Genomic DNA, 26,494 nt, shown 5'->3' on the forward strand with positions numbered 1-26,494 from the left:
AGTTGGTTTAAAAAATGTACTGTACAGCTCGCAGCCAACTTTTTTTCCCTCCATTATCTGAGAAATTTGGCAACCTGCATCACCTCTCTAGAACTTCTGCACTGAACTTGGCAAGTATTCAGAGCATCTCCATTTTCATGGAGTTTCTTAAAATGTGCCAAGAGCACTTAATGCTGCATAAGACCTCATAAAAACATTTTTGTATAAATTTTGATTGACACCTACTAAAAGTCGATGTTTCTAAGGAGACAACATCCATCTAGCTTTGGAATTTTGCTTTGCTAGCTTTGTTATCAGGCTGCTCTTGTAAATCGCTTAAACCTCTCCAGCTGATTCAGAATGCTGCAGCATGTGTATTAACAAGAACTAAGAAATGGGATCATATCACTCGTGTATTAACTTCTCTGCACTGGCTTCCTGTTAAATCAAGAATAGAATTTAAGGTACTTCTCCTCACCTACAAGTTACTTGCTGGTGAGGCACCGTCTTATCTTAAAGAGCTTGTTACACCGTATTGCCCTACAAGGCATCTACGCTCCATAGATGCTGGGCTACTTGTGGTTCCTAGAGTTTTAAAAAGTAGGATGGGGGCCAGAGCCTTCAGTTATCAAGCTCCTCTTTTGTGGAACCAGCTTCCACTTTCAGTCCGGGGGGCAGACTCGGTCAGTTCATTTAAGATAAAGCTTAAAACGTTCCTCTTTGATATTGCTTATAGTTAGGGCTGGCTCAGGTTAGCCTGGACCAGCCCTTAGTTAAGCTGCTCTAGGCTTAGACTGCCGGGGGACTTCTTAGGACACACCAAGCCCCTCTTTCGCTCTCACACTCTCACTCTCTCCTTCCACAATCATGTTTTATTAATGTACATCACTAATTCAGCTTCTTTCCGGGAGTTCTTTGTGCTTTCTCGCCTAGCAGGTCTCCGTGGATCATAGTTTCGTGCGGACCCCGGTTCTGACTCCTGGCATGGCTCTGCTGACACCTGCTGCTGCCATCATCATTACTTTAAATATGATTCATATTACTGTCATCATAAACCAACATCTTTCTGCTCTCCCTCCCCACAGAAGCCTCTGTGGATGGTGGTTGGACCTGATGGTGGTTGTCCCTGCAGTGGTCCTGCCGTACACCTTTTCTGCTACTTGCAATTACTTGTATCATCTCTGTTAGAGAAATTGAATGTATTGTACATCTTTTACATTGTTGATTCTGTACACATGACATCCATTGCAGTCTGTCCATCCCGGGAGAGGGATCCCTCCTCTGACGTTCTCCCTAAGGTTTCTTCCCTTTTTTTCCCCATTGAAGGGTTTTTTCATATTTTGGGGAGTTTTTCCTGTGCCGATGTAAGGGTTTCGGGACAGAGGATGTTGCATGTGGACTGTAAAGCTCTCTGAGGCAAATTTGTAATTTGCGATTTTGGGCTATACAAAATAAAATGAATTGAATTGAATTGAATAACATAAGGCATAACAGAAGAGGTAAAGAGTGCAGTAGGTGAAGCACAGTAACCAGTTAAAAAGTCCACCCACTCTAAACTCTTCTGGATTGGATCAGAGTAAACAGATTTCTATCTCATTGGAAGTATTTCATCTCCTTTATTTATTTGGAGGATTAAGGCCTTTTTCGAGCAATATAGCGAATCTGAGGCCTAAAAGGATTGACAAAAGAGGCCCTGCACAGCTCAAAGGTAGCGTGATCTGCTTAGATTTGTTCCGATTTCCCATTACATTTGACAGAAATCAATAAACTAAATTCTCTGAGGGAAAAATCTGATATCCTGAAATAAACTCCACCCACGTTATTTTGACTGAATGAAATGATTGGACAAACTACCTGCCTCCCAACTGGATCCAGTGGCAGCAGTAGTTAGGGAAGGTCCAAAAGCGAGCTTCTATGTATGGATTATATATTTTACTAATAAATTACATTACATTACACCACTAAATTACCATTACAAATGGTTTACACTCAAATTACTTTCATTATTTATTGTATGTGAAAAGTTGAGTTTAAAAGAGAGCTATAAGGACTAGTTAGATATTGTCTTGTCACATGATCAAATAAAGACTTGACATTGGACAACATTTACATACACATTAACCAGAAATCCTTATTGCATTCGTGTGGCAAAAATTCCAGAGCTGATCATATCAATTTGGAATGTATATTTATATTTTCTTTTAACAAAATACAAGTACCTTTGTGGTGTTGGAAATTGTTGGTCATCTGAAAATATTTTATAATCATTCATCCTTGCGCATCCCAACTCTTTCTAGCATTGTAACATGTGTATCTTTAAAATGTTTATATATGCACTTGGCATTTGCAAAGGCCTGCCGCAGATGTTCTGTTGAGGGAAGGGTAAAGAAAGTTTTGGTCTGAATTCAAAGCAATTTTTTACTTAAGAAAGGTGTTTATCTTTAAGCATGCAAAAAGTTGCACCCTACTTTAACAAAGGACACTGTGTCCCTCCCCCAAAATAATTCATGCACCTCTCCTCCCTTGAGCATGTGCTCCTGCCCTCCATAAAGCCAAAGCAGCACAATCCTCCTCAGCCTACAGTAGACGTGAGGTAGAAGTGAGGGCCTGACTAAGGATAATTATGTCTTTTCTTTAAAGTCTTAAATGGCCCAGATTCACGGGTGAGTGGGTTCTGCAATGAATTGCAATAAATTTGAAGCAGAACATGTTTTTTCCTGGATTACGGGTACGGATTTCATACAAAAGATAATAATAATAATTACCGTAATAGTATAATTACTTGTAATTTGTTATCGTTTTTTAAAAATTGTTATATCGTTAGCTTTTGGTATCAATCAGGACAGGAACAGCCTGCCTCTGGGTGAAAGTGGGGTTGTGGGAAATGTGGCTGTATCTTTGAGAAAAAACAACCACTGTCAGAGAAATGCTAGAGCAAATATCTTTCCCATGTACTTTCAATAGTTAAAAGAATGGTTAAGTTGAAAGTATCACAACTTATTTGGCAATGGAATATTCATATATATTCAAATTGTGATATTTTCCAACCTAACAAAACATGACATCCATTGTAGTCTGTCCATCCCGAGAGTTTTTCCTGTGCCAATGTGAGGGTTTCGGGACAGAAGATGTCGCATGTGTACAGAATGTGTGATACAAATTAATTTTTTGTGATTAGGGGCTATACAACATAAAATGAATTGGATTGAATGGCTTGAGGTCTCAATCTGTCGCATTGTAAAAATGGAAAAGGTTCAGAGCGAGGAGATATATGGATAATATATGGACTTCATTGCATCTTCCTTTCCTTCTATTTCAGTGTGACATAAGTTAGGTGAGCGGCTGTAGCGAGCAGCAGAAGACCGTCGTCAGGACTAATGGGATTGGATCGTTAGGGATTCGACTGGTGTAACCTCTTGTGTGTGTGTGGGTGTGTGAGCGTCTCTGCTGCTCAATGCAGACATCTCTCTCTCTCTCTCTCTCTCTCTCAGACATCTCAGACATCTCTCTCACTCGTTTCGCTTTCTAATGGTCTTTTTCTCTCTAACACTTCTGCACCGCCTTCATCTCTGCGACACACACTTGTGTTCTTTCTCCCTGAGGAGATTGTCCATCTGCATCTCAATGGGGGATCTTCTCTTGAGCGCGTGCCGACGGAAATGCATACAAGTACATACATGGCAGTTAGTTATCAACCGTGATGTCCGTGTTGTATTCCTTACAGGGTTGTAACTGGGTTGTATTTCAGATACTTTTGTTTTTTTCTTTTCGTTTGAATAACACCACAGCCAGTGGGGAAGTAAGGTAGACATTTTAATTGGGACCTTCTGCATTACATTTAAGAAATGGTTGTGGCAATTTGTTGTATTAGTGTGCTGGATTAATAACTGTAACGTGAACATTTTATCCATCCACAATGTAAAGTTAAAGCCTGGGGGGAAGGATGCTTAAACCTTCCTTGATGGTATTCTTTCATATTTTCTCCCCAATAAGAAGTTTTTTCTCCTGTAACGCCGTTTATGAACAAAAGACATTAGAAAGGCCTGTGAGGCGATTGTTTTAATTGTGGACTAGTTAAACATAATGGTAATAAACTGTGATGATTTAAGATGTGATATGATTAGAGTGTATTAGTTATTGAATGAAGATGATATTTTGCATGCTATGTAATGTTTACATGAAGAAGGGGGGGGATCATTGAATATATTGTAATATGGAGTGAATAAGTCAATGAGGGATTTCAGATTCGGCCATGAAATGAAGCCACGGAAGAGAGTCATAAAATGAAAGGAATGTCATGGTCACCAACATGGGAGGAGCTACGTTGAATGTGCAGCCAATCACATACGGTTGCAACACAAAAGGCACAGCCCGCCAGTTTGAAAAGTTCTGCTGGAGAAGAAGCAAGCAGAAGCCTCCTGAGAACCATTATTGACATATTAGACCGATCAAGGAGAATTCCCTATTTTGGAATATATTATATTATTCATACGGTATTTTACTTTGTAATTGTATGGCTTATGTTAGTTATTGCATTCTTTTAATTTTAAACTCGCTGATCCTTTATTCTGCTGTTAGATCCCACTAAAGCAAGCAGCCAAATTGCTGGCTCAGTTTGTATCCACAGGTTGAACTTATTATCCAATTACTTATTTTCCTTTTTGGCCCTGTAACCTGGTTCCTTGAAACAACAAGTGGGTCGTAGCCCTACTTTTGATGGGTACCCACATGACAAGAATATCAATGCGTATCCATGACTACAGGTCCCAGGAAAGCTAATTAGTTACGAGTACGAGAGAAAAATGGTTGCTTCATATTCCTGGCCAAACATCATCGATCACCATCATAATGCAGAACGGGGCCTTCCACAAGGTTTTACATGTGTAGAGCCAACTCCTTAATAAAAGCCTGCTCAAATAACTACCTCTATTGTTATAACTATTGTCGTCAGTCATATGTGTACATCCCAGATTTTCATCAATATCACCCTCGAAGCAGGTGGACATTGAGAGGAAAGACAGAAACGGAGAGTGAATTTATACCGTGGGCATCCCCATGTGTGCACAAGTCCGTGACATTTGGATTGGTGATCAAAGTGTGTTTGCGGATGCCCATCAATGGGGACTCGCCCGTGCAGCCACAACCCTACAAGTAGCAGGGCAGCGATCAACCGCGATCAACCGCTTAAGATTGCAGGTTAGGAATATCACTTGCAGATTGGAATCATTTTTCTCAGTTTCGAAGACTGCGAATGTATTTCACTCCCTTTTTTTTCTGACCCAAGCAATCGCATCAGCAGTGAAAGTCAAACCCGGTCCATGCAAATACTCTTCTATGGCACGGCGTTATGACTCTCAATAACCTGTAGGTGAGTGAATATGTTGTTTGGCTCTATGTCAGCCCTGCGATTGATCCAGCATGTACCAAAACCTGTCCAAAACCTGATTAGTGTCAAGAAGTACAACACAGAACCTTAAATTTAGCCCCATTCCTTTTAAACCAATAAGAAGGGGCATAAAAGAAAACACAACATTTGAATGTGTGGCAGAGACATTTGTGTTGCTGTACAGGGATATAAGGGACTTTTAAGATCTATAATATAATTTAAAATGACGCATTAGCTTTCATCTATACTGGATACACACTAGACTTATACTTCAACCAAAGGAAGGGAGGGAAATGACAAACACACGAGAGGCCGTACCTGGACAGAGCGATCTCTGCCTTCTGTCGGGAGATGTCGGCTGCTTTCTGGGCTCCCTCCACGGCCCGGTCCACCTTCTCTCTGATCTTACTGGCCCGGAGTGGGATCAGGTTCTTCCTTTTGCCGCTCACCAGGATGTTCTGTTTGTACTTCCCTTCCTCTTTGGTGCCATCGGGAAACGCGGTGCAACCGTAGCCATGGCGCTTGTTGCTAAGCCACTCCCCCTCGTACTGGAGGCCGTCGGAGCGTCGGCTGACACCGAACCCGGTCCGCTTGTCGTTCTTCCACTCCCCACAGTAGGTCTCCGTTGCTGTGGCGTCCACGTCGTCTTCTGCGACGGCCAGCTCTGCGTCCGCGTCTCCGAGACTGGAACGGCAAGAGGTCGCACGGTGCGTTCAGTCAATGACCTTACATCCGGGTACTCGGGTGAGAGCTCTTTCTGGTTGTACATGAGCTGAGCATGAAATGACAATATACAACTTCTACGGTACCTAACGGTACTAAAGCTGGCGACCTCACCCTAACGACAAGACAAGGCTCCCCGAAGCACGACTTATGCCTGCAAAAAGACAATTCCCAGATCAAATTTCTCCCCTAAAACAATAGGAATCGGTCACCACTCGAAGAGAGAAATGATAAGGGCGTTTCTGAAAATGCTGAACTGTTCCTCCTAATTTAAGTATACATACATTTAAATCAAATTCCCAAATGGAAAATGTTTCTTTTTTGGGGATGCGTTATGAAGAATGCACATCTTAAGGAGGTGCTTTACTGATGTTTCCCCCCTCATTGCCTTGTCCATGTCTCTTCAAATGACACAGCCCCCCTCATGGTGAGCCGCTGCACAGTCTCTATGAAGTTTCTAAGGATTAAGAAGCTTTCACAAGCTTGTTTTCATCTCGCCTCCTCTGGTTCATTTATTAGATCTCTACTTCCCTTTAGTATGTTTTCCCTGGACCCGGCAGAAGATTTAGTGCTATAATCTTTTCAAATAGAAAGAATATCCATCACATCCATCAATAACTTATTAATTGCACGGCCTTACATAGAAATGTTGTATTTGTTCTTGCACTCATACATGAGCCCTCAGAGGTTGTGTTTTTTATTTAAGTCAAGGATCCATAGAACGACTACAAGCCGGTCGCCTCAAAGTAAACCCAGTGGACAACAGCGGAGGGGAGAGACAAAGACAACAGGCTTATCGCTGGATATCACAATGTAAACCTTTTATCCGGCCAGCTCACTAGTAAGCTGACCTTTTGACCTGTTAGCCCCTTTGGGCCGCGGGCCAATCCATTTTACAGTCTCTTATGTAGGATAGGTGCCTGTTGTTGTATTGGTGTCCTTCACGCGAAGGACGGCGGCTCTTTTCGGACACGTCATTCCTCCTTGTCCTTTCACGCCACCTTCCTCCCCACTGTCATTCATTACATTACCTCATGATGACACCTTCTTTTCTCCAGTTATCTAAAAGTTTCTAAATGCAGGGAAAAAAGGGATTCCAGCATTCTTGAGGGAGGACAGGGTGGGATTGCCCATGGTACGGGATGGTATGGGATGGTTTTGACATAATATGTGGACATAAATAGCTGTTTTGAGCATTGAAATCATCCACTCCTACTGTTACCTTATAGTAGAGTTTATATCAGATGCAGCAGAGGACACGGTGCTCATCCCAGCCTCGCTCCTGAAGGAGCTCTGTTTGGACCTCTGGGAGGCCAAAGAGCTTCTGGACTCGGACTTTCTCAGCTTGAGGCCTGAAAGGATGGACCTCCGGAACAGCCCGCCTTTCCTCTTCCCCTTCAGCAGCTCGGCCTCGCTGTGTGCCGTCAGCACGAAGCCCCCACGGGACACGGCGGGGCTGCTGCCGCTGCTGCCCGTGCTGCACATGGACACGCTGGTGGTCAAAGTGCCGGGAACGGGGGGAGGACCGGGGACCACCGCCCCGGTCCGGTCCAGCAGAGCTGTGCCGTTGCTGTTCTCCGAACCGGAGCGGAGCGAGTTTATAGAAGTACGGAGCGGGGAGCGGATGACGGCCGCCATGCCGTAGGGGACGCTTTGGCGAACTCCGTAGCCGTGTCGCATCCCGCCGACCCACTGGCCTTGAAATGTTCCTGAGGAACAAAGGGAGAAAACACCATCAAAACCAATGCAATATATGATTTGTAGGTTAGTGCTGTGCAGGGTTTGAGAAGAACAGAACTCCTTTGCCACGTGGACTGCATGATGCAAAGGCTGGATAGCCAGCTAAGTGGGAAGATGACCTTTCCAAATTGGATCCCACAAAGCTTTGTCTTTTACTCGGGGGGAACAGTTGTGGCTGGCAGTAGTCCTTGAAGTGTGCCAATTCAGAGGTATTGCACTGGTGGAATCACTTGTATTCTTTCTTTTGACTTTTTATCATGCTCACTCTGTACATAGTCCAGAATGTGTGTGTGTATGTGTTTATGGAAGGTCAATAGGTACCTTTTACTAGTACCTTTTTGTGCATGTTAAATGAATAATTCTGAATGACAAAAAGTCACGAGTTCTCCATTTGAATACAGAAGTATTTTTGATCAAATTACTTGACAGTAATAAATTGTGTACTTGTACTGTATTCTGTCTATTGACTCCCATCCATTCCCAATGTGTCTCTCTGCACAACCCGTACTGCTGCATAACTGTCCTTTCATCCCTGTGTTGCTGAAAAGTAGGCCATCTGATTATGTGTGTTTCTGTCATTCCTCTCTCTCTCTCTCGCTAACACACACACACACACACATTTAAACGGAAGTGTGTGTTCCAATAAGAGTGCAAGTGATCCATCCCGCCTGCCCGTACCTCTGATGTAACAGCACTCTGATTCATTCTGTTGCAAGCGCACAAGCTCCCAACCAAACTACATGACCATATAAGGAGTTTGACCACATTCTAAATCTCTATCGCAAACACACACACACACACACACAGACACACAAACGTTTCCCTGGTGGGCTCAAGTTTCAGTCAAGTGCTTGTGAGCCAATCGTATTTTTGCTTACAGTTTCACGGGCACAACAAGCACATCCATGGGGAAAAAAACTTGAATTAGAAGCAGTGATGTCTCTGAACCTGCCCTTGTCATTACGACAATATGTTATCCTATCAAACGGACACACACACACACACACAAACAAAAGCAACTTTGGTGTCATAGCCAGCTGGTCAGCACATCTGGCCAGGCCTTTGTAATCATGTCAGCACACAGCTGTAAGACCATATGACAGACGGATCAAAGAGCACACAGACACAGACAGACTGACACGTACAAAGAAAAAACACCCATGCAGCTGCGTGACTAGATTAGCACTTCATCAAGTGCCCGCTAGCGCGGCAGAGCAGGAGAGCTACGAAGGAGAGACACTGAGCCAAATATCACTTGTGTCTCTGCTGACCGTGCAGAAACTATTAGAATCAGACCTAGGGGAGGGGGGAGGATAAAATATGAGCTACTGGTCAGGTTTCTGAGCAAACAGTTACTGAAATCAATCTTTTCATCTAACTCTCTGCAAGAAATTAAGAAAGCATATTTCAAAGTGGAGTTGCAGTTTTGACTGACATCCAACAGCGTTGTTCCTACTCCGCCGCAGTATGAGCTGTGTTCACATCCCGGGCGTAAAACAAACACCTTCTCAAAGGGTATTGTAATCCGCCAGCGTTAGTTTAGCCTCTTTATTGTGTTGGACGGGATCTCGGGGGGGAACAGAGTGTTCAGTAAAGGGATCTTAGAGTGGCTTTCCTGCTCACTGCAGATGATGTGTATCTGATTCCATCATTGTGACCCTCGGCGTACGCTGAGGAGTGGTGGAGCCTAATGCCATGTGTTGCTTTAGCCAAGAGCTTTTTATAAGTATTTTTTAAGTGAAAAGGCGCAACTCCAAGTTAAGTCCAAATTCACTACTGTCTGTGTTTGATTTTTTCAGAGTAATCATATTAAGTAATCATTTTTGAGTCATGAGATCAAGTATTGTGACTAAAGTCCACGCCATTTGGTAAAAAAGACAACAATACAGAACCGTATCCTACAACCACCAAAATGGCTGTGAAGTTGAATGAAAACTAATAAATAGTGTCAACAAAAGCTGAACATTTTGACCTCAGTATTTATCATAATGCTGTTTAATCAGAGCGCATTCTCAGACTAAGAAACCTGCAATCTAGAGTGTGAGTGAATAAATTAATGTCATGAGTCTTTTGTTTGAAAAATGTTACCAAAACCGGTGTGAAATGCTTGTTAAAACACAAACAAGTCACATGTCAAGGCTACCCAAAGGATTCCTCCATTGGCATAAAAATACATAGTCTCAGTGTCACAACCTGTGCCCCCCCCCCCCCCCTTTCTGAGGACGGGGTGCTGAATCAGCTCCCACTGGTCACTTCCACATTACAGAGAGAGAGAGATAGCATTTTCATCCATGAGTGAAGGAGATGGAAGAGACAACTAGTCAATAAAATCTCATAACATTAGTTCCTGGAGCCACTATCCTGTTCATGTTCCTGCCTGAAAGAGTCATCCTAAACATCTGTTTATCCCGAAACGCTACGCGTCGGTTCAAAAGGTCACAAACTCCGTCCACTGAGACCGAACATTGAATCTACCGATTTTCTTTTTTACTTTTTTGTGATTTCTTGGAAGCACATACCACCCACTACCAGTAATGTTTGAGTAAATCAAATAGTCAGTTGGGCACTGGGCAGCTTCTCAAACAGGCATGTCGCTCTCCATGGTGCTGAAACACACATTTTGCAACGCAGGCTGTTGGTGCTGACAGTCCCTCTAAATCAAACTCATGTACTACAGTTTGTGTGTGTTATCATGCATTACATGGAAATCATAGATATTATCTGCAATACTCGGGAAGTACAAAAATGCTTTGACATGCAACAGAATAAATCACCCTCCTCTCATCGTGAACCTGTCACAGCCGTATTGAAAAGAAATTCTACCTCCTTAGATGTAAAGGCCTCAACCTCAGGCCGTATGGTTGAGGGGGGAATCTGCTTCCCAACTTGCATGCCAAAATTATTTTAGTGATTTTGACTGGAGGCCCAACAGGACGCACTCTCGGATCCTACGGGCCTGTAACCCCGATCAACGCTACCGGGGCCGCACAGAAAGAGTTACTGCAGGGAGATCAAAGCAGCGGAAACATCACAGAGCCACAGCGACTTGGCCAAACCCCCCAGGTTGAATTCATAATTGTCTCTTTAACAAATGCACGCTGTCTGTTCTCTATTTCTAGGTCCCCACTGGTCCGTGTTTCATACTTAGGATACAGCAGTCAAAGACGCTTGTCAAAATCTGTGCATTGTGCCGGTTTGTTTGAGCCGTATTGTCTATGACTGGTGTTTTATTCTTTCACTTGTTCCAGAGGATTCAAAGTGGCCAATGTGCAGTAATATTACCACATTGTAGCCCCTTTTACTACTTTACACCTCAAATTATTGATCCGTGAAACACAGCGGCATGAAAAAGCAAGAGCAAAAAGAAACGGACTATAGAAGTTAAAATGGGTTGTTTTATGATTTATTGATGTGTTGTTTCACCATGTCAGCACTTGCATGTCAGAGTCTGTCTGTGTTTGTGTATGTGAGAGAAATGAGGGAGAACAGGTAAGATTAGACGACACAAAGTGAAGTTTCGCACACAGTTGAGTTTTCTGTCTCGGATTGTTTGTGCCAGTGACAGCATTTTCAGTTCTTCATTTATTCCACGATGCTCCATAACCACAACCAAGACATCTATAATTACAAGATTAACAATTGCTTTTTCACTTGCATCATCTCTTTTACTTAGTGTGCAAGGCTGTACCCTTTCCTCAATATAAAAGAGTACGGGTACACAAATTCACTATCAGTAACTAATAAAGCAAGAAGAATTTTGCTCGATGCACCATGTATTCTTAATATATGTTTATTATTTTACAGTACATTTGCGAGGGGAATGTGCTTTCCCAAAACAAAATAAGAGTGAGATTTTATATACCCTCCTCTCATGGTTATATCTCTTATAATCATTGGTTTTTGAGAAGTCGCCGCACCATGCCACTGCATGTGCACCCAGGGAAAACTCCCTCATGAGTATGTCCAGTTAGTATGGCATCAGCAGTGATGGCGGGCAGACTTCCAAGAGAGATCTTTATATTTTTCATGTTTCAGACAGCAGCGCTAATCCTCACTACAAACATCAAACCACTCCCGTTACATAAGATGAAGCCTGCAGTGGGGTTGTTGTCGTAGTGGAGGAGGCAGGTGTTAGCAATGGCAAAAAATCAGAAAGCGAGTGAAATATTTTTTTTCGCTGTGGAAGTGTCACTTTTTCCAGTCTGGTGCACTGCATGTGGAATTTTTTGTCCTTGTATGTGATAAGGAATAAGCAAATTGAAAGACAGATGGTAACTAGACAGGTAGACACGACAACAAACAGACAAGGAGGTATGCACCCTGGCAGGATACACAGGCGCATAGCAGACAGACACACCAAACATTCACTGAACACTGAAGGCAGGGGAAGTGAGTTCAAAGCAAACCCTCTGCCTGTGTAAATCACTGTGTGGGACCATCATCCGTTTAAGAGATTTTGCTTAGGCTCTTTTTCTGTCTGTCTTTCAGATTCCTGTTTGAGGATTATTTATCTGCTGAAAACTGGCATCGAAAAGCCCCATGATAGCATGTTGTGCCGTTGCCCCGACAATTTGAATATTTCCACCCGTGTTGGTCATTTTGTAACCCATTTGTCTTTTTTTATGACCTTGTTGCATATTATAGTTTGGTAAACTACAAACAGGGTTTAAGGATCATATACTTTAATGTTTGGACTTTCCAAAGCAATTATCTATTATGTGGGCATTCCCATTGTTTTGACAACGCACTTTTTCTAAAACCCCAATAGTCAGAAAAGTGTCCCATTGGATTAAAAGTCTTCCGACTGCCCATGATTTATTTAAACTGATGTTGAACTGTTGTTCAAAAGGTCTCAGCAATTACGAACTCCGCCTGCAAGAAACATAAAAAAGAAGCAGATTGGTTTGATTTGGGTTAGGCATGAGGAGTGAGATTAGTTAGGTTTAATGTAAGGGCATTCAGGGTAAGCCAATCAGAGGTAGAGTCGGGGGGACATGCATTTGCCAATGTAGGACAAAAAAAACATTGCGACCAGAGGGTTTGATGATGTTAATTTGTCTAAAATGTAGCAAGGTACCTCTGTTTGCACGGAATGTTCTTGTTTTTGGAGGAATGGGCTTTCAGAACAATGGGAGTTAGTTTTTAGGATAACGGGGAGTAAGGCAAATGCGCTTTCAGACATTAGGACAATAGGACATTTTACTGACTATTGGGTTTTGGAAGAAGGAGCCTCCGGAACAATGGCATTGCATCAAAAAAGGGCCCCCAGTGGCTTCATCAGCAAGTTGGTGGTGCTGTGGATTAATTCGTTGCAGTTTTAACTATTTTCCAAATATTCTCTAACTTGTTGACTTCATCTGACTCGTGGTGAGGAACCACATCCTCACAGACCAGGAACTCCCAGTAACACAAACCCACAGAACACACTTGGATTCTTTGATTCACAGAGATTTATTTGAGCGACCCACATTCAAATAAACCAAGCTCATTCTCGTCAGAAAGACCCTAACGAGGCGATGAAACAACACTTAAGCTTGTACATTTCTTCAACCATTAGATTAAGTGAAACCCTCCCCCTCTATCCCAACTGCAAGATCATCATCCTGATGTTTTCCTTACTATTCTCCCCCTCGTGCTTCACTAGCCCCCCCCCCCCCCCCCCCCCCCCCCACCCCCCATTTGTGGTACGTTGATGCTAGCCTGGTTCCCTCATTCTTGTCGCTGACCCCCCCTGGTTCTGTCTCCTAGCGTCAACACACACAAACACTCATGAGACCTGTGTCCCACTGCTAGTGACCCTACACAATCTCTTCCTGTGCCTTTGCAATCCTCAGTGTGGCAAAGACTCTTCGGTCTCCGTATCTCTACAACCTTGCATGCTTGGAGTCTTATTTTGTCTGTGGGCCTCCTTCCGTTTTTCCCTCTACCTCTGTCGAACTGTCAATCATTACCTAGCTAGATATATCTATAGCTATACCCAAACAATTACATATGATTATATCATTAATATATGTTGGAATATAGACACATTTTTCCACTACAAGCCAGATACACAGTATGAGATGAGACCGCCAATCTTTCAAATGCTTTGGTCAAAGCGTAAGTTCTGTTCTTGAAAGGCTTTGGTTCCTGCACGAGCCAAAGCGTTCATCAACATCCAGGCATACCTTTCCGTGACAAGACACATTTAAAGAAAGGATATACTTTATCTACTTAGAACAAGGGTGGATTTAAATGCATCCTGTGGAAATCCTGAAAGACGGGGATATGTGCCAACATCCCTCCTTCGACAGCATGCTGGAAAGGTTTTAACCTCTCTTTCCGATAAAGGTTGTTGCAACTGCACAAACTACAAAAGGGTCAAACTCACTTACGCATACCAGAAGAAGTGCTTAACAGGATCATCTTGAACAGAATAAAGGAATTAGTCTACATTTAGCAACAGGAGCAGCATACTGGCTTTCACAGAGACAGATCCTGTATTTATTAAATCCTAACTCGGTGTAGCGGGATTGAGCATTGATGGAATACAACTCGCTGATCTATTTCCATGAAATTAAGGAGTATTTGATGGCATTGATAGGGAGACTATGGAATGGATATCACTTATCAGGCAATGACCGTCTTTTGAACGCATCCAAGTGACTAAGCCACTGTCAGAGTTTGTGACGTAGTATTAAGTTACAATGAAAAATTTGGGACAGGTGGCGCGATCGAACAAACACATGACTTTTCCAAAGTGTTGTTACTGTACGTAGTTATTTTCTGCCCAACTGTGATGGTTTTTCATCACGTTTAGTTACGTTGACAATTGACATGTGAGCACCAAAGATGTTGCCTCGATGACAGCCATCAATAAAGTGTTTACATTACTCAGTGCCTGTCTGAAAGTAATGCCACGAGTGATAATAAACCTGTAGAGAATGCAAGGATGATACAATGATTGAGAACCCAGAGGGTTCAACCAAAAAATGGTAGTTGGTACTTTGATACTACAATCTGAACACCAACCTGGTGTGTGGATGAGTGGTCAACAGAAACACGTCTTGGTCAAAAGGCCAGTAGGATACAAAGAGGCACTGAAGAGTGTCCTCCCACACACTCAAATAGGCTGTATATATACACCCCAATCTTCCAGACGTCACGTCCAACCATTACACAACCGAAATTAGTGTTTGAGTGTTGAGTTGAGTTCTTGTCTTCTTGATTAGACCCACCTACGATAATCATTCATGTAGTTGTTGAATGCACTAAACGTGAATTTATTATGTCAGCTTACATAACATGGACAGAGCTGGAATACTTGCTTCACTGCCTTTAGCAAGATAGCAAGATATGTTAATGTCGGGCAATTATGATGTGGCGTATTTGCCAACAGCTGGGGGACAGGAGGGAGGTTCCAGGACGTCTCTGAGCTGTCACAAGCGTTGTTTAATAAAGCATCCGCCGTTGGATGTTCCCCTCAGGAATGCCATTTTTCTTATTTTGTTATTTTCATGTAGTAGCAGGACAACTAAATGGATTGTTGTGCTTTTGACACTGTGTGTGGTGTATTATCTTGTCAGATACAACACCCACTGCTGCTGTAATCTCTAGCTGTTGCGGCCGTTGGACACAGCGACAGTTGTAATCTCTGCCTCTCCCTTTGTGACTCACTTCATTTCTCACTAAAATGATTACTGAAGCAGCCTTTTCATTTTTCTACTTCACTCTATTTCTTTTTGTGTATGTGTGTGTGTGTGTGTGTGTGTGTATGTGCGTGTGGTTGTTAATCAGTCAGCTAAGCTCTTCATGTCAGTAAACACCATTAGCCCGGAAGGCCAAGCCAGCCAATCGGAGGCCGGTAGAGCCAGCTGGGCAGCCAATAGCAGGGAGGAACACTCAGTCCCTTGTGACACGCTGACCTGCTGCATGTCGGTGAACGTTGCTATGGAAACCCCACTGTACAGAGCGGTTGCGTGGAAATGCAGTGGAGCGAGGGAGGAAAACGCAAGGTGGGAGGTGAGGAGAGGAGAGAGGAATGTTGGCAAACGTAGGAGAGGAACCAAAAGCCAAACAGCAGAGATGAGCTAGTAGAGGGGTGTTTGTGAGAGACGTTGCATCAGGTGTAGTTGGAAGGGAGAGTGGGACTGGCAGTGAGTTTAGACCTGGCTGTGGGAAACGAAGTTGGCTCTAAAGTGCATAGTGTGATCCAAAAGTATGTAGGCACCGGAGCATCTTCGGATGTCTTGTCTTGACTATTATTGCTTTGGACAAGGCAGCACTGGGGCACAGTCACACATGCACGAATATCTGCCCAAGCAATATTGTTGCTGAACGTCGACGGTGATTTGTGGGGTCCATGCATACGTTATAAATAAATATTAAAAAGGAGTAAAAGGGACATTAATCACTTTAACTGGATGGTCAAAGAGGCCCTTTGTGTGTCTACCATTGCCCATCAACCGTTTAAGGGACCAACTTCCCGGGAACAACCCCTCCTCTGGCAAGTAGCTGACTAACTGAGCAGTTCAGTAGTTACTTTGAGAAGCGTAGTGAGTGAGAATGAAATGTGACAACCTAATGCTGTATCTAGACCCTGCATTGCTGTTGTCAGAGGAGTTGAAAATAAATTCTGTTCATGTTCTATAGCCAGCATAGCGTTAAAGGGGCATGGTGGGATTAGCAAGATAGCTAGCTAACGACACGACAAGCTAGCAAGCTTATCCCACCACGTTATGGATTAAATGTAATAACTTCTGATTAGTCTCATCAACAAGGACAAAATTAAAGTATTTATTACTGCTCATTGCTTAGATGTGCTGTCACAGGTCTAGCATAACAACTGGATTGAAGGATGGCTACTATCTTTAGCATGTCACTTACTTTAGCCATCTATCTTGCAAAGCAAACTATTCCTATACTACTCAAACACACATAAATACTAAATGCATTTAAGCCAGGAGTGACAAAAGTAAGATGATAATGATAGAGGAAAGTATTCAGAGTCTTTGGCGCTTACAGGGAGATTTGTAATTGATGGACGTCTTCCTTGAGCAACAGCAAGATAAATCCCCCTTGGAGACCAGACATGGTGGTGGTGTTTGCTGATGAGGCTGCACAAATGATGACTGGGCAGAGAGTGGGAGGTAAAGGGTTGCAAAACAAAGGTATAGAGACAACCATTGCAGAAGCAAGATGATAGTCGAACAATGCAATTGTTGTTTTGTTGTTGGAAAAGATTAGCTGATCTAAACAGCTGATGTCCTGATTAACAACTCTGAACTATGACTGCAAGGAAATAATGAGAGAGCACGAGAAGTAAGCCCCAAGCTCAGACATACATGAGTATAGTCTTCCTGTCTGAACTTGCGCTATTACTTCATTTTCACTTCAACACCTCTGATGTTCTATCAACCACCTCAGCAGCACAATGTTAATCTTTGGCCTGAAACTCCTGCAGCATGGATGCAAATCGAACATCTGCCGCGAACCAAGTTCATCCTGAAACTAACTATGCCAAAGGGAGAAGGGGATGTACGATATATGACATAATTAGTAGAGTATGTTACTGGATTACACATACAAAAGATTTATAGGAATAAAGTCAGACATGACATTGCCGAGATATCATAAACATGGTGGGTAGTATCTATGATGTCTGGCATTATTTCCTATCATCTTACTTTTAAATTGTGTGCTGTTGTAGTCCGACTTAATCAATCTTTTTTTTCATTAAAAAATTCCACCTTTATGTTCATACAAAGGAGGAATGCATGCTGTTGCAATAAGGACACAGTGTACTGCTTGAGCAAGATAAACACTCATAACTAGGCCAATCTCTCCTGCATTTACAGTATGTGAGTCTTCAACATGCACCTCTCTGGGTGGTTTTCTTTTTCACTTTTTTACCATCCATTTTGTCTTTAACTCACTCCTCTCTTGATCAGAGTATAACTCTTATAGCAATCACAATAACCATACATCCACCAAACCCGCCATCTTTCCCTTATCTGTCATCATTTAACTGATCCATCCATCAATTAATCTGATCATCTGTCGATCCATCTATCCTCCCCCACCTCCATTCATCCAACCGTCTGCTCCTTCTGCCTGGTTATCTTCTCCTTTGACGTGATTAAACCTCTCAAACCAGTCTGATCTGCAGATTTTATAAGGCAGCTCAGGAGTGTTGCCTTGTGTATGTGTGTGTGTAAGTATGTGTGTGGTACAGGGCGGCATTGTAAAACGGCCTGCAAGTTGTAGAGTTATGTAACAAAGCTTTTATTGCATGTATGCTGCTGTCAGCTCTGTTGCTCAACTCACACGGCCAGATTTCATGTGTGTGCAACTCTGCTCGCACAATAAGTGTGTGCGTGTGTATGTGTCTATTTTTAAGCAGGAATCCATATGGTGCGTGGTGTCTCATTAACAGTGACTGACCTCGGCCTAAGAGACTCAAAGTGCATTGATAGCATTGATTTCAAGTACAGGGTAAATCTGATGGGTTCAAAAAAGTATTCTACAAATTAAAGATGTTTAAATATGGGAATTATGAATTAAAGATGAATAAATTACAATAAATATTCTAACCTAATTATAGTAACATTAAAAAAGGTTATGCCTATGGACCTAGATTATAGTGGCAAACACATAATTTGATTGTCAGATTTATAGTTGTACGAGTCATAATAGTAAAAAAGGAAATCTTTTTGGCAATTGGATTGTATTTGTCGTTCTGCTAGCGTCATGGCTCTCGGGATCACTCAAAACACCACAAAATATTTCCATAGCCACTAGATGGACTGGAACAACACTTCAACTACATCAGTTTCAGATATAGTTAATTTGTAGATTAGGTTCGATTTAGTATCCACCTTGTTGGTCTTTGGCTTCTCCCAAGGACCACCTGTTCTATCTCCCACTCGTCTCAGAGGGATACTTTAGCATCTGGGTTGGGGTGAATGGTTAACTTCACTTTCGACTAGAGGAGATTATACTAACTGTTCATGTACCATGAAAAACCAAGTCATCATAGCTACCATACCTTTGTTAGAAAACATTTTTATTTGACCAAGACGTTTGTTGCAAGGAAGTAAATTGCAACTCAGGCAAATCTTCAATGGAAGTTTATTTAGAAAAGATAATGAGCAGTACATTCTACAGTATTGATTATGAAAATTCAAGATTTGGGTTAGTTAGCAAATGTTATCATGCTAACGCTCTGAGCTGAGAAGGTAAACACTAGTTTAGCATTAGCATGTTAGCATGCATATTTGCATTTGGCCTGAAGAGCAACTCCATTCAAAACCACAACTAGCAACACCTGGTATGGAGGGAAAGAATGTTGGAATATTAGCTTTTGACACTGTCACTGGAGTGTGAACGTTCTGTATGGTGTATTTGATAGATATTTCACAGCAGACAGAAGTGGCATGGTACATGTAAGTGTGGAAATTAAGACCTAGGTTTGATCTCTCAGCCCTCTACCCAACCTTGTTTTCTAAAACATTTTTTCTTGGGACTTGGGAGCTGCTGTCCTCATCTGTCCCTCCAACCTTTTATTCATCCCTTAAGACTGAATGGCCTGAATTGAACGCCTCCAAATACACAGTGTGTCCTCATGAAGCTGTGTGAGTGAGGGCGAGGAGGACAAAAGACAGAGAGAGGAAGAGACAGAGTTAGAAAATTAGAGTCATTTTCATAGACGGTCCTCTTGCAACACCCTAACTCTGGATGAGTGTGTGTGTGTGTGTGTGTGTGTGTGTGTGTGTGTGTGTGTGTGTGTGTGTGTGTGTGTGTGTGTGTGTGTGTGTGTGTGTGTGTGTGTCGACAAGGCACAGAAGAAAGAGTGACCGGAGGCGACTTTTGGAAAAACTCCTCCTATTGCACATCTGTCATCAACATGTCAATCATTCTCAAGTAACGAGTCATTTTCACAGATGCCAATCGTCTGTCAATCCCAAGTAACGGATCTCGACAGGTGCTGGTTGGTTCACACGTCCTTACACACACACATTTTAACCCACTCCAAAAAACACCCACAATGCATCTGCCTGTGTGTCTCCTCCCTCTTACCTCCATCCGAGTACGTTTCTGTTCCGTATCCGTCCTGCAGTCCGTTGTTCCAGGTCCCTTCGTACTTCCCACTCGTGCCCGTGCTCTCCCGCACGCCGTATCTTCCTTTAAAGCCGTGTGTCCACTCGCCCTTGTATACCCAGCGGCCCTTGTTCTCGACTCCCACGCCGTGTCTCTTACCCTGAGCCCAGGTGCCCTGGTACGTGTTCCCGCTGGGCCAGGTGTAGACGCCCAGCAGCTCGAAGCCGTGGGCCCAGGAGCCGCAGTACTCGCCCTGGCCCTTGGGTCCCGTGCAGATCCCGTGGCCGTGCGCCTTGCCCTCCTCCCACCCACCGCAGTATGACCCCCCATCGTCAAAGTTGAACCTGCCGCCAGTGGACATGCATGAAACAGGTCTTGGCAAATCCCCTGAAGCCTCGACAAAAAAAGAAGAAGAAAAGAAAAAGAAAACGTAGGGAAAGAGTAGAAGGACTGTTTGGTGGAGCTCGGAGGTTGGTGGGGTCAGGGGAGAGGAGGCGGTGGAGTAGGAGAGAGGGGGAGGGAGAGAACTCCCATGCAAATCCAACAACGTTACCCCTTGTTGACGTCCAGTTTTGGAGAGAAGGGAGGGTAAACAAAATGAGCAACAGATACGTGTCCCCTTCGCGGGGGTGTCAGTGGTCTTCTTAAGCGGTGGGAAAGGCTGAGTTCACACCATCGTCTTGGTGGGCGCCTTGTGGCATTGGCTAGCACTTTCCAGCTTCTCGGTGACAGACGGGGGGAAGAGAGGGGGGGAGTGGACCCAGAGCTGCCATTATCCTCTCTCAGCAGGGTTTTAAACCATTGAGCAGCTCCACCAGCCGGGCCATCGGCCTGCACGGTCTACGACAACTCTTCCTCCTGCTTAACCGCTTAGTGCCCCCGCCCCTTCAGCCGCCTCCTACCTGATGATGCCTCACTAGAGTGTAGAGCCGAGAAGTCTCCCGGCCCTTCAAGCCTCCGAGCCGCCAGCATAGAAGCCACCCTTTAAGGCTCTCTCATCAGCACCGATGCCCAAATTGGAGGTGTGACATGTTGTGTGATGAAGAAAGAAAAAAAGACTGTTTCTTTTTCTTCAATTACGGTCCCGATGATCCGGCAAAAAACGACCATTTAAAAGTCAAACTCTGTCGCTCACTTCAGGATTCACACACACACACACACACGCACACTGCCTGGTCGCGCAGTGGGGGACCACACTCATGCATAGAGAGAGGGGGAGAGACAGAAAATGGGGAAAACACATAAGGTAATCTGCTTGTCTTCTTTTTTTTTCTGTCCTGTGGTGCTGGAGAGCAGCAATGCAGTCTCCTGCCTCATCCACACGCACACATACACACACACACAGCAACACACTCACTGTCTCCGACAGCAAGTGCGCACACACAGACAATCAAAATAAACAACTGAATTGATTAATTTCTCCTCCTCTAATCCCTCTCCTTCTGTCTGCACGTCTTTAATCCACTGCGTCCATAAGTGGTTTATCCTCTGCGTGGATTGTCTTCAGGTTGACCCGCTTGATGAAACACCATCCATCTATATGATCCTGTTACTGTTGTCTTCTGTCCTCTTCAGCATCCCCTGCTATTCTCCATGTTTCCCTACGGAGCGCCGGCTGACGCACAGCCTGCCTTCCTGCCTGCTGCCTTGGTCTTACAATCTCCTGTCCTCCAATGGCTGAATCTCTGTACCTCTCTCTCTCTCTCTCTCTCTCTCTCTCTCTCTCTCCTGATCTGGGTGTGTGTCTCTCTCTCTCAGATCTCTGCTCATTAAAGAGGGCTGTTCCAATGCAGCCAACCAATGCATCACCTCCTCCCCCTCCTCCTCCTCTTCCCCCTGCTCAATAGCAGGCTACAGCTCTTAAAGAGACACACACACACACTCGCGTCTGCCCTCACCTGTAGCTTTTCATCATTTACTCCCCCATTGTCTCTGTCTTTGTGCATCTTGTGTCTCTTAGATGGTTGGATCCATCGGAGAGCCTAGAGACGACTGCAGTAGTGATAGAAGGGACACGTGAACTTTAAAGGAATAGTTACAACTATTCACTCACTTGCAAATTGATATAGAAGAGTGACAACACTCATGTCCGTATGGTAAATATCAAGGTCCGCTAGAACTTAATTACCTTAACCGAGAACTCAAAGAATTAAATGTGTTGGTAAAGATTTCTTTATTTTGCCCTTTTGAATAGACCAAACTTGCAATATCCGCAATATGATAGCCAATTGACTCCTGACTTCTCATCTAACTCTTGTGCACATGGGTATTGTTGAACTATACTTAGCAACGTTAACAATATTAAGGTAGCAAGGTACTGTTCTCAACAAGTGAGTTTGTTTGTGAGTATTCAGGGTTTCAAAAATCTGTGGACAGATTTAGCCCCTGCATTAAAAACACGGCTGTGCAACATGCAGTCACCATACAGGTGTGCAAAAAGGAAGGTTGAGCACGAAGAGGGTTGTGGTCTAAGGGGGTCAAAAATAGGAGGGTAGGAAGGGAAGAAGGGATTATTGAAACACCTCAATCAAAACCTTGCACGCCAATTTGTTGATTTACATTTGCAAGTGGTCACCTTGTACTCCACGCCCATCAAGAACAAAGTCAGGCAGAATTGTAATTGCAATTCACCTTGCATTATCTCTGAGTTCCCTTAAGTATTTAGTACATATCCATGTCCTCTTTAACCCTCAGATATATAAGCCAGGTGTCTGCTGCATTTGCAATAATATTAGCACTCTGGGCAAGACCTTTGTTTTTAAAATACAAAAACGTGTAGCATAAAAGATGGAGACCCAGGAGGACACATGGCGTCTCCGTGTCACTGTTTTTGGTGTAGGTGTAGGCCTATTGATTTAAAGAAAAGTGGCTCTGTTCTGGTTGACCGATGAATAACTGCTCAAAACCCACCTGTTCAAACTAGCTTTTTCGTAAACCGCCTTTTTTGTTTTTTTCCCCCATGTAAAGCGTCTTTGAGTGTCCAAAAAGGCGCTATACAAGTTCGATTTATTATTATTATTATTATTATTAATAAAACATGGAGCCGAACGAGGCTTCGTGACTGCAGGTTCTGGCTTAATAGTCCCAAGTTTTTGTGCTTCAGGTATTCAAATGTAGGTTTTCTACAGCAACATCTCTTTCAAGAAACAGTACTCCTGTTACACTACACAATGCTCTGGGCTTGTTAGGTTTCTATGGGAGCGAAATCAGTAGCTGCTTGAAACTACGTAAACCAGGGACTTGCTTCTGGGAAGAAAAGAATACGAGTATATTTTGTTTCAGCAAATTGTTGGGTAACTTTTCCAACAGCACATTCCAATTTCCCTAAAGCTTTCAGTTTCCTCTAAAAGGATATTTAGTGCTAAACAGTTTCATGAAGAGAAAAGGGAGGTTTGAGGAAAACAGGTGATGGTTGTACGCAGCGGTCAGCCTCCGATTCCTTTTCATGCCTTTGGTTAAAATGCTTTGGGGGGCGTGATTGTAATTGGATGCTACAAATGGTACAAACGCAAGCCAGTCAGGGATGCATTGGGACCAAATGAAACATGCTCGTAGACGTACTCTCAGTCCAACAACTACGCGGGGAGACATACTTAATGCTAGGCTAGTCTACACCCTGCAACAAGAAGTGGACGTGGTCATCATTGGTTTGTAGACTTCCTTTGTGACGCTTTGAGTTTGGTTTTTTTGTCGGTCGCCATCTTGGCAACCACAAGCGGATGGAGCTAAATGGATAACATGTTTTAGGTCACTAAACAGTATACAGTTAACTTTGATGTACTGAAAACCCACCGTGAAGGTGTCGCTTAGCTCTCTCACTGAAAGGTGGCATCCTGTCAATCACGAGGCAGCCACGTGCTAAAGCAAACTCCACTTCATATCTAACTGACTCTAAAGGGGACAACGATTCACCAGATGAAGATCGTTCTGTATTGAAGACTTGAAACTCGGGACTATAAACTCAATCATTACTGGGGGACTACAGTGGCTCAATAGCCAAAGAGCCCCGATCTTTTCTGTTTTCCAACAACTATAAAAAAAGAACAACATAACCCACCGAGGCAAAGCTTCAGATCTGCCTCACAGAAGCTGCTTCGTTGCTTGCTATTTAAACTTCCGACATGTTGACCCATACGTGCATTAAGAAAACTGCGTATTTCCAGATGGCATCAATATTTTGGGAATGCCTTCCTGACTTGAACGTGCACTTATAAAACTGCGTTCTTCTCTTCTGTTGGTACACATTGTTTGGTTTTTAAAAAGTGCTGTGATGATCGTGATCTGTTTGTGATCAATGTGGGCAGAAAGGAAATGCCAGATGATATCAATCGAATTAATCGTCTGTCCCCTGCTATCTGTCCCTGACTGTCCTCTTATCCTCCCCCTCTTAAACTTCCTCCCCGTCCTCCTTCCCTCCTCCTCGCAGCCCGAGCTAAACCAATTCCTGCCCAGATTACAGTAATAAAATCACTGTAAAACCAGGGATTAAGGTTTAGCCCTCTAAACACTGATAGTAGAGAGGTGAGGGAGGGAGGGGGGAGAGAAGGAAACAAGGTGACAGAGGACGGGAGGGACGATGGGTAGTTACTGTGACTTCCTGACCACAACAGAGGGATTAGGAATTTAAAAAAAGTTAGTAACACGAGCGTCTGGCACACAGCTCCATGACATCCTCCGTACAGAGGGAACACACCAACATGGACCAGGGTTCCCGGGTTAATGCATTTAAAAAAAGCGGAGCCTTCGTTTTACATTTAACCCGTTTAACTTACGTGTGTCACAATTTTAACTCTTTACTCGGATGGGATTAATGTTGAAGGGAAGGCACTGTGACATTAAAAAATAAATTCAATGAACAGAGCTTTCCACATGTCATGAATCATGAATCAGGAAACGTTTATTGCCATTATATGTCAGACATGCACATGGAAATTGTCTGTCATGTTGGAACATGTTTGAGGTTTAAGGTTTACAGGACGTTCAGAGCAGTCAGTCATCACCGAGGCGTTATGGATGAGGGGGTCCTTCAGACTGGTCTCCTAAAACGATATTCCCGTATAAGCAAAGTGCGTTGTCACGTTTTGAGGGAAACACGTTCCCTTTGTTGTTTTTTTCTCAAATGTATTTTTTATCATAGTCCACAGAATTCCTCGTAGGGAGGTGGGTCAAACAAATACAGGATTGTTTCCTGTAATAAACCAATCGTCAACCTTTACTCTTTAATTACATCTGTAAAATAGGGAAAATATAGTTCCTTCTGCACTTTAATTCAATGCAGCAATGCAATGTTGAGTTGCATGAGTACAACGTAATATTGTAGGAAATAAGAAGGAATATTCTCATTAGTACACACTAATATTGGTGAATAGTTGTGTGAAGGATTAGAAAGGAGCTCTAGAGAAGATGGAAGCTGAATTATACCTGCTCACACCTGGCCGACCACAGCGTGGTCACAGATGCATCTGTTTGTTTGTTCCATTCAGTTTCAAAATGTCGTTTGGCCCAGTTGCCTTTCCTTCTGATGTGGGATAAGAAAAGGGAGGGTGGGGTGCGACGAGGGACTCATCAACAGCAGAAAATACAAGGTACAGTCGCAGTTGAAGCCAATGAGCTTCTTTCATGAATGCTTGAAATCAAAGTGTGATTTACAGTAACACGCGCGTGTACCTCAGGCTCCAATGGTCGCTTTCGTCTGTGTGATCATTTCAGTGTGGACAGTTACGGACAATCTGGCAGCTGATAATCTCCGGGGTAGAATTGGAACAAAAAGACCAATCAGACAACGGATGTTTAAATGTTTCTTTGCGTTTAACCAGCCTTGGAACAGAACCCCGTAGGATCAAAAGGACTTTGTGTAAGGAATCGTATCCATGATGTCAGCCAGAAGTGATTCAGCTCTTCGACACACTTAATACGGAGCCCGACTTTGAGTTCAGACAAGCTGGCAAACATATCCCGAGATTTCTCTCGCTCACACCAACGACTGACGTATCTCTGACGATTGCTCGCTCCGTGCCCCCCCCCCACGTCAGAAGCAAACCCCCAAAAAACCTCTCCGCTCTTTAGTTATTTATAAAATCTTTTCTTGTCCAAGAGTTAAAATAAAAAAGGGGGTCGCGGGATGGAAAAAAAGAAAGGGGGGGGGGGGTAGAAAGAAAGGGGAAGAGAGAGGGGGGGTGAAGGAGGGAGAGCGAACGAGAGGGAGGCAGCCTCATTCGCATCCATCTCTCCCTCTCTTCTATTATTCATCAGCCTCCTCTCATCCCTCGTTCAGACTGCTGATGGAGGGTAAAATAGGTCAGGGGGATAGGCTGGTGCTCCCAGCAGTGACTGATGTCTTTGTGTCCCTCCTCCTCCTCCTCCTCCTTCTCTTCCTTTTCCTCCCCTGCTGCCGCCGTCCCATCTCCTCCCCTCAGCTCACCTGGCTCTCTCTTCCTGGTCCTCCCACTTTTGGTAGAGGAGTAAAACTCAGGCATGTTGTGTTGCTAGGCATCTGCGGGAAGGGGATGGGGGGGGGGGGGGGGAAGCGTCCAATCAGCAAATCGACAACCAGCTGTCTCGTTATAAGGAACTTGACGACTTGGCTGG

At 43.6% G+C, this 26,494-nt stretch overlaps 1 protein-coding gene across 1 annotated transcript in view; it reads right to left on the minus strand.

Moving 5' to 3' along the window:
* The window catches only part of jph3b (junctophilin 3b), a 32,779-nt gene extending 12,213 nt beyond the window's left edge, over positions 1-20,566 (minus strand). Inside the window, exons 1-3 of the mRNA XM_037451571.2 lie at positions 19,886-20,566; positions 7,311-7,797; positions 5,684-6,049 (exon numbers count right to left, since the gene is read on the minus strand). Coding sequence (XP_037307468.2) covers positions 5,684-6,049; positions 7,311-7,797; positions 19,886-20,267 — 1,235 coding nt within the window. The 5' untranslated portion in view covers positions 20,268-20,566. The remainder of the gene's footprint in view (positions 1-5,683; positions 6,050-7,310; positions 7,798-19,885) is intronic.
* Between the last annotated feature and the right edge of the window lie 5,928 nt (positions 20,567-26,494).

Source organism: Pungitius pungitius, chromosome 6 (assembly GCF_949316345.1).
Source record: "Pungitius pungitius chromosome 6, fPunPun2.1, whole genome shotgun sequence".
Lineage (NCBI taxonomy): Eukaryota > Metazoa > Chordata > Actinopteri > Perciformes > Gasterosteidae > Pungitius > Pungitius pungitius.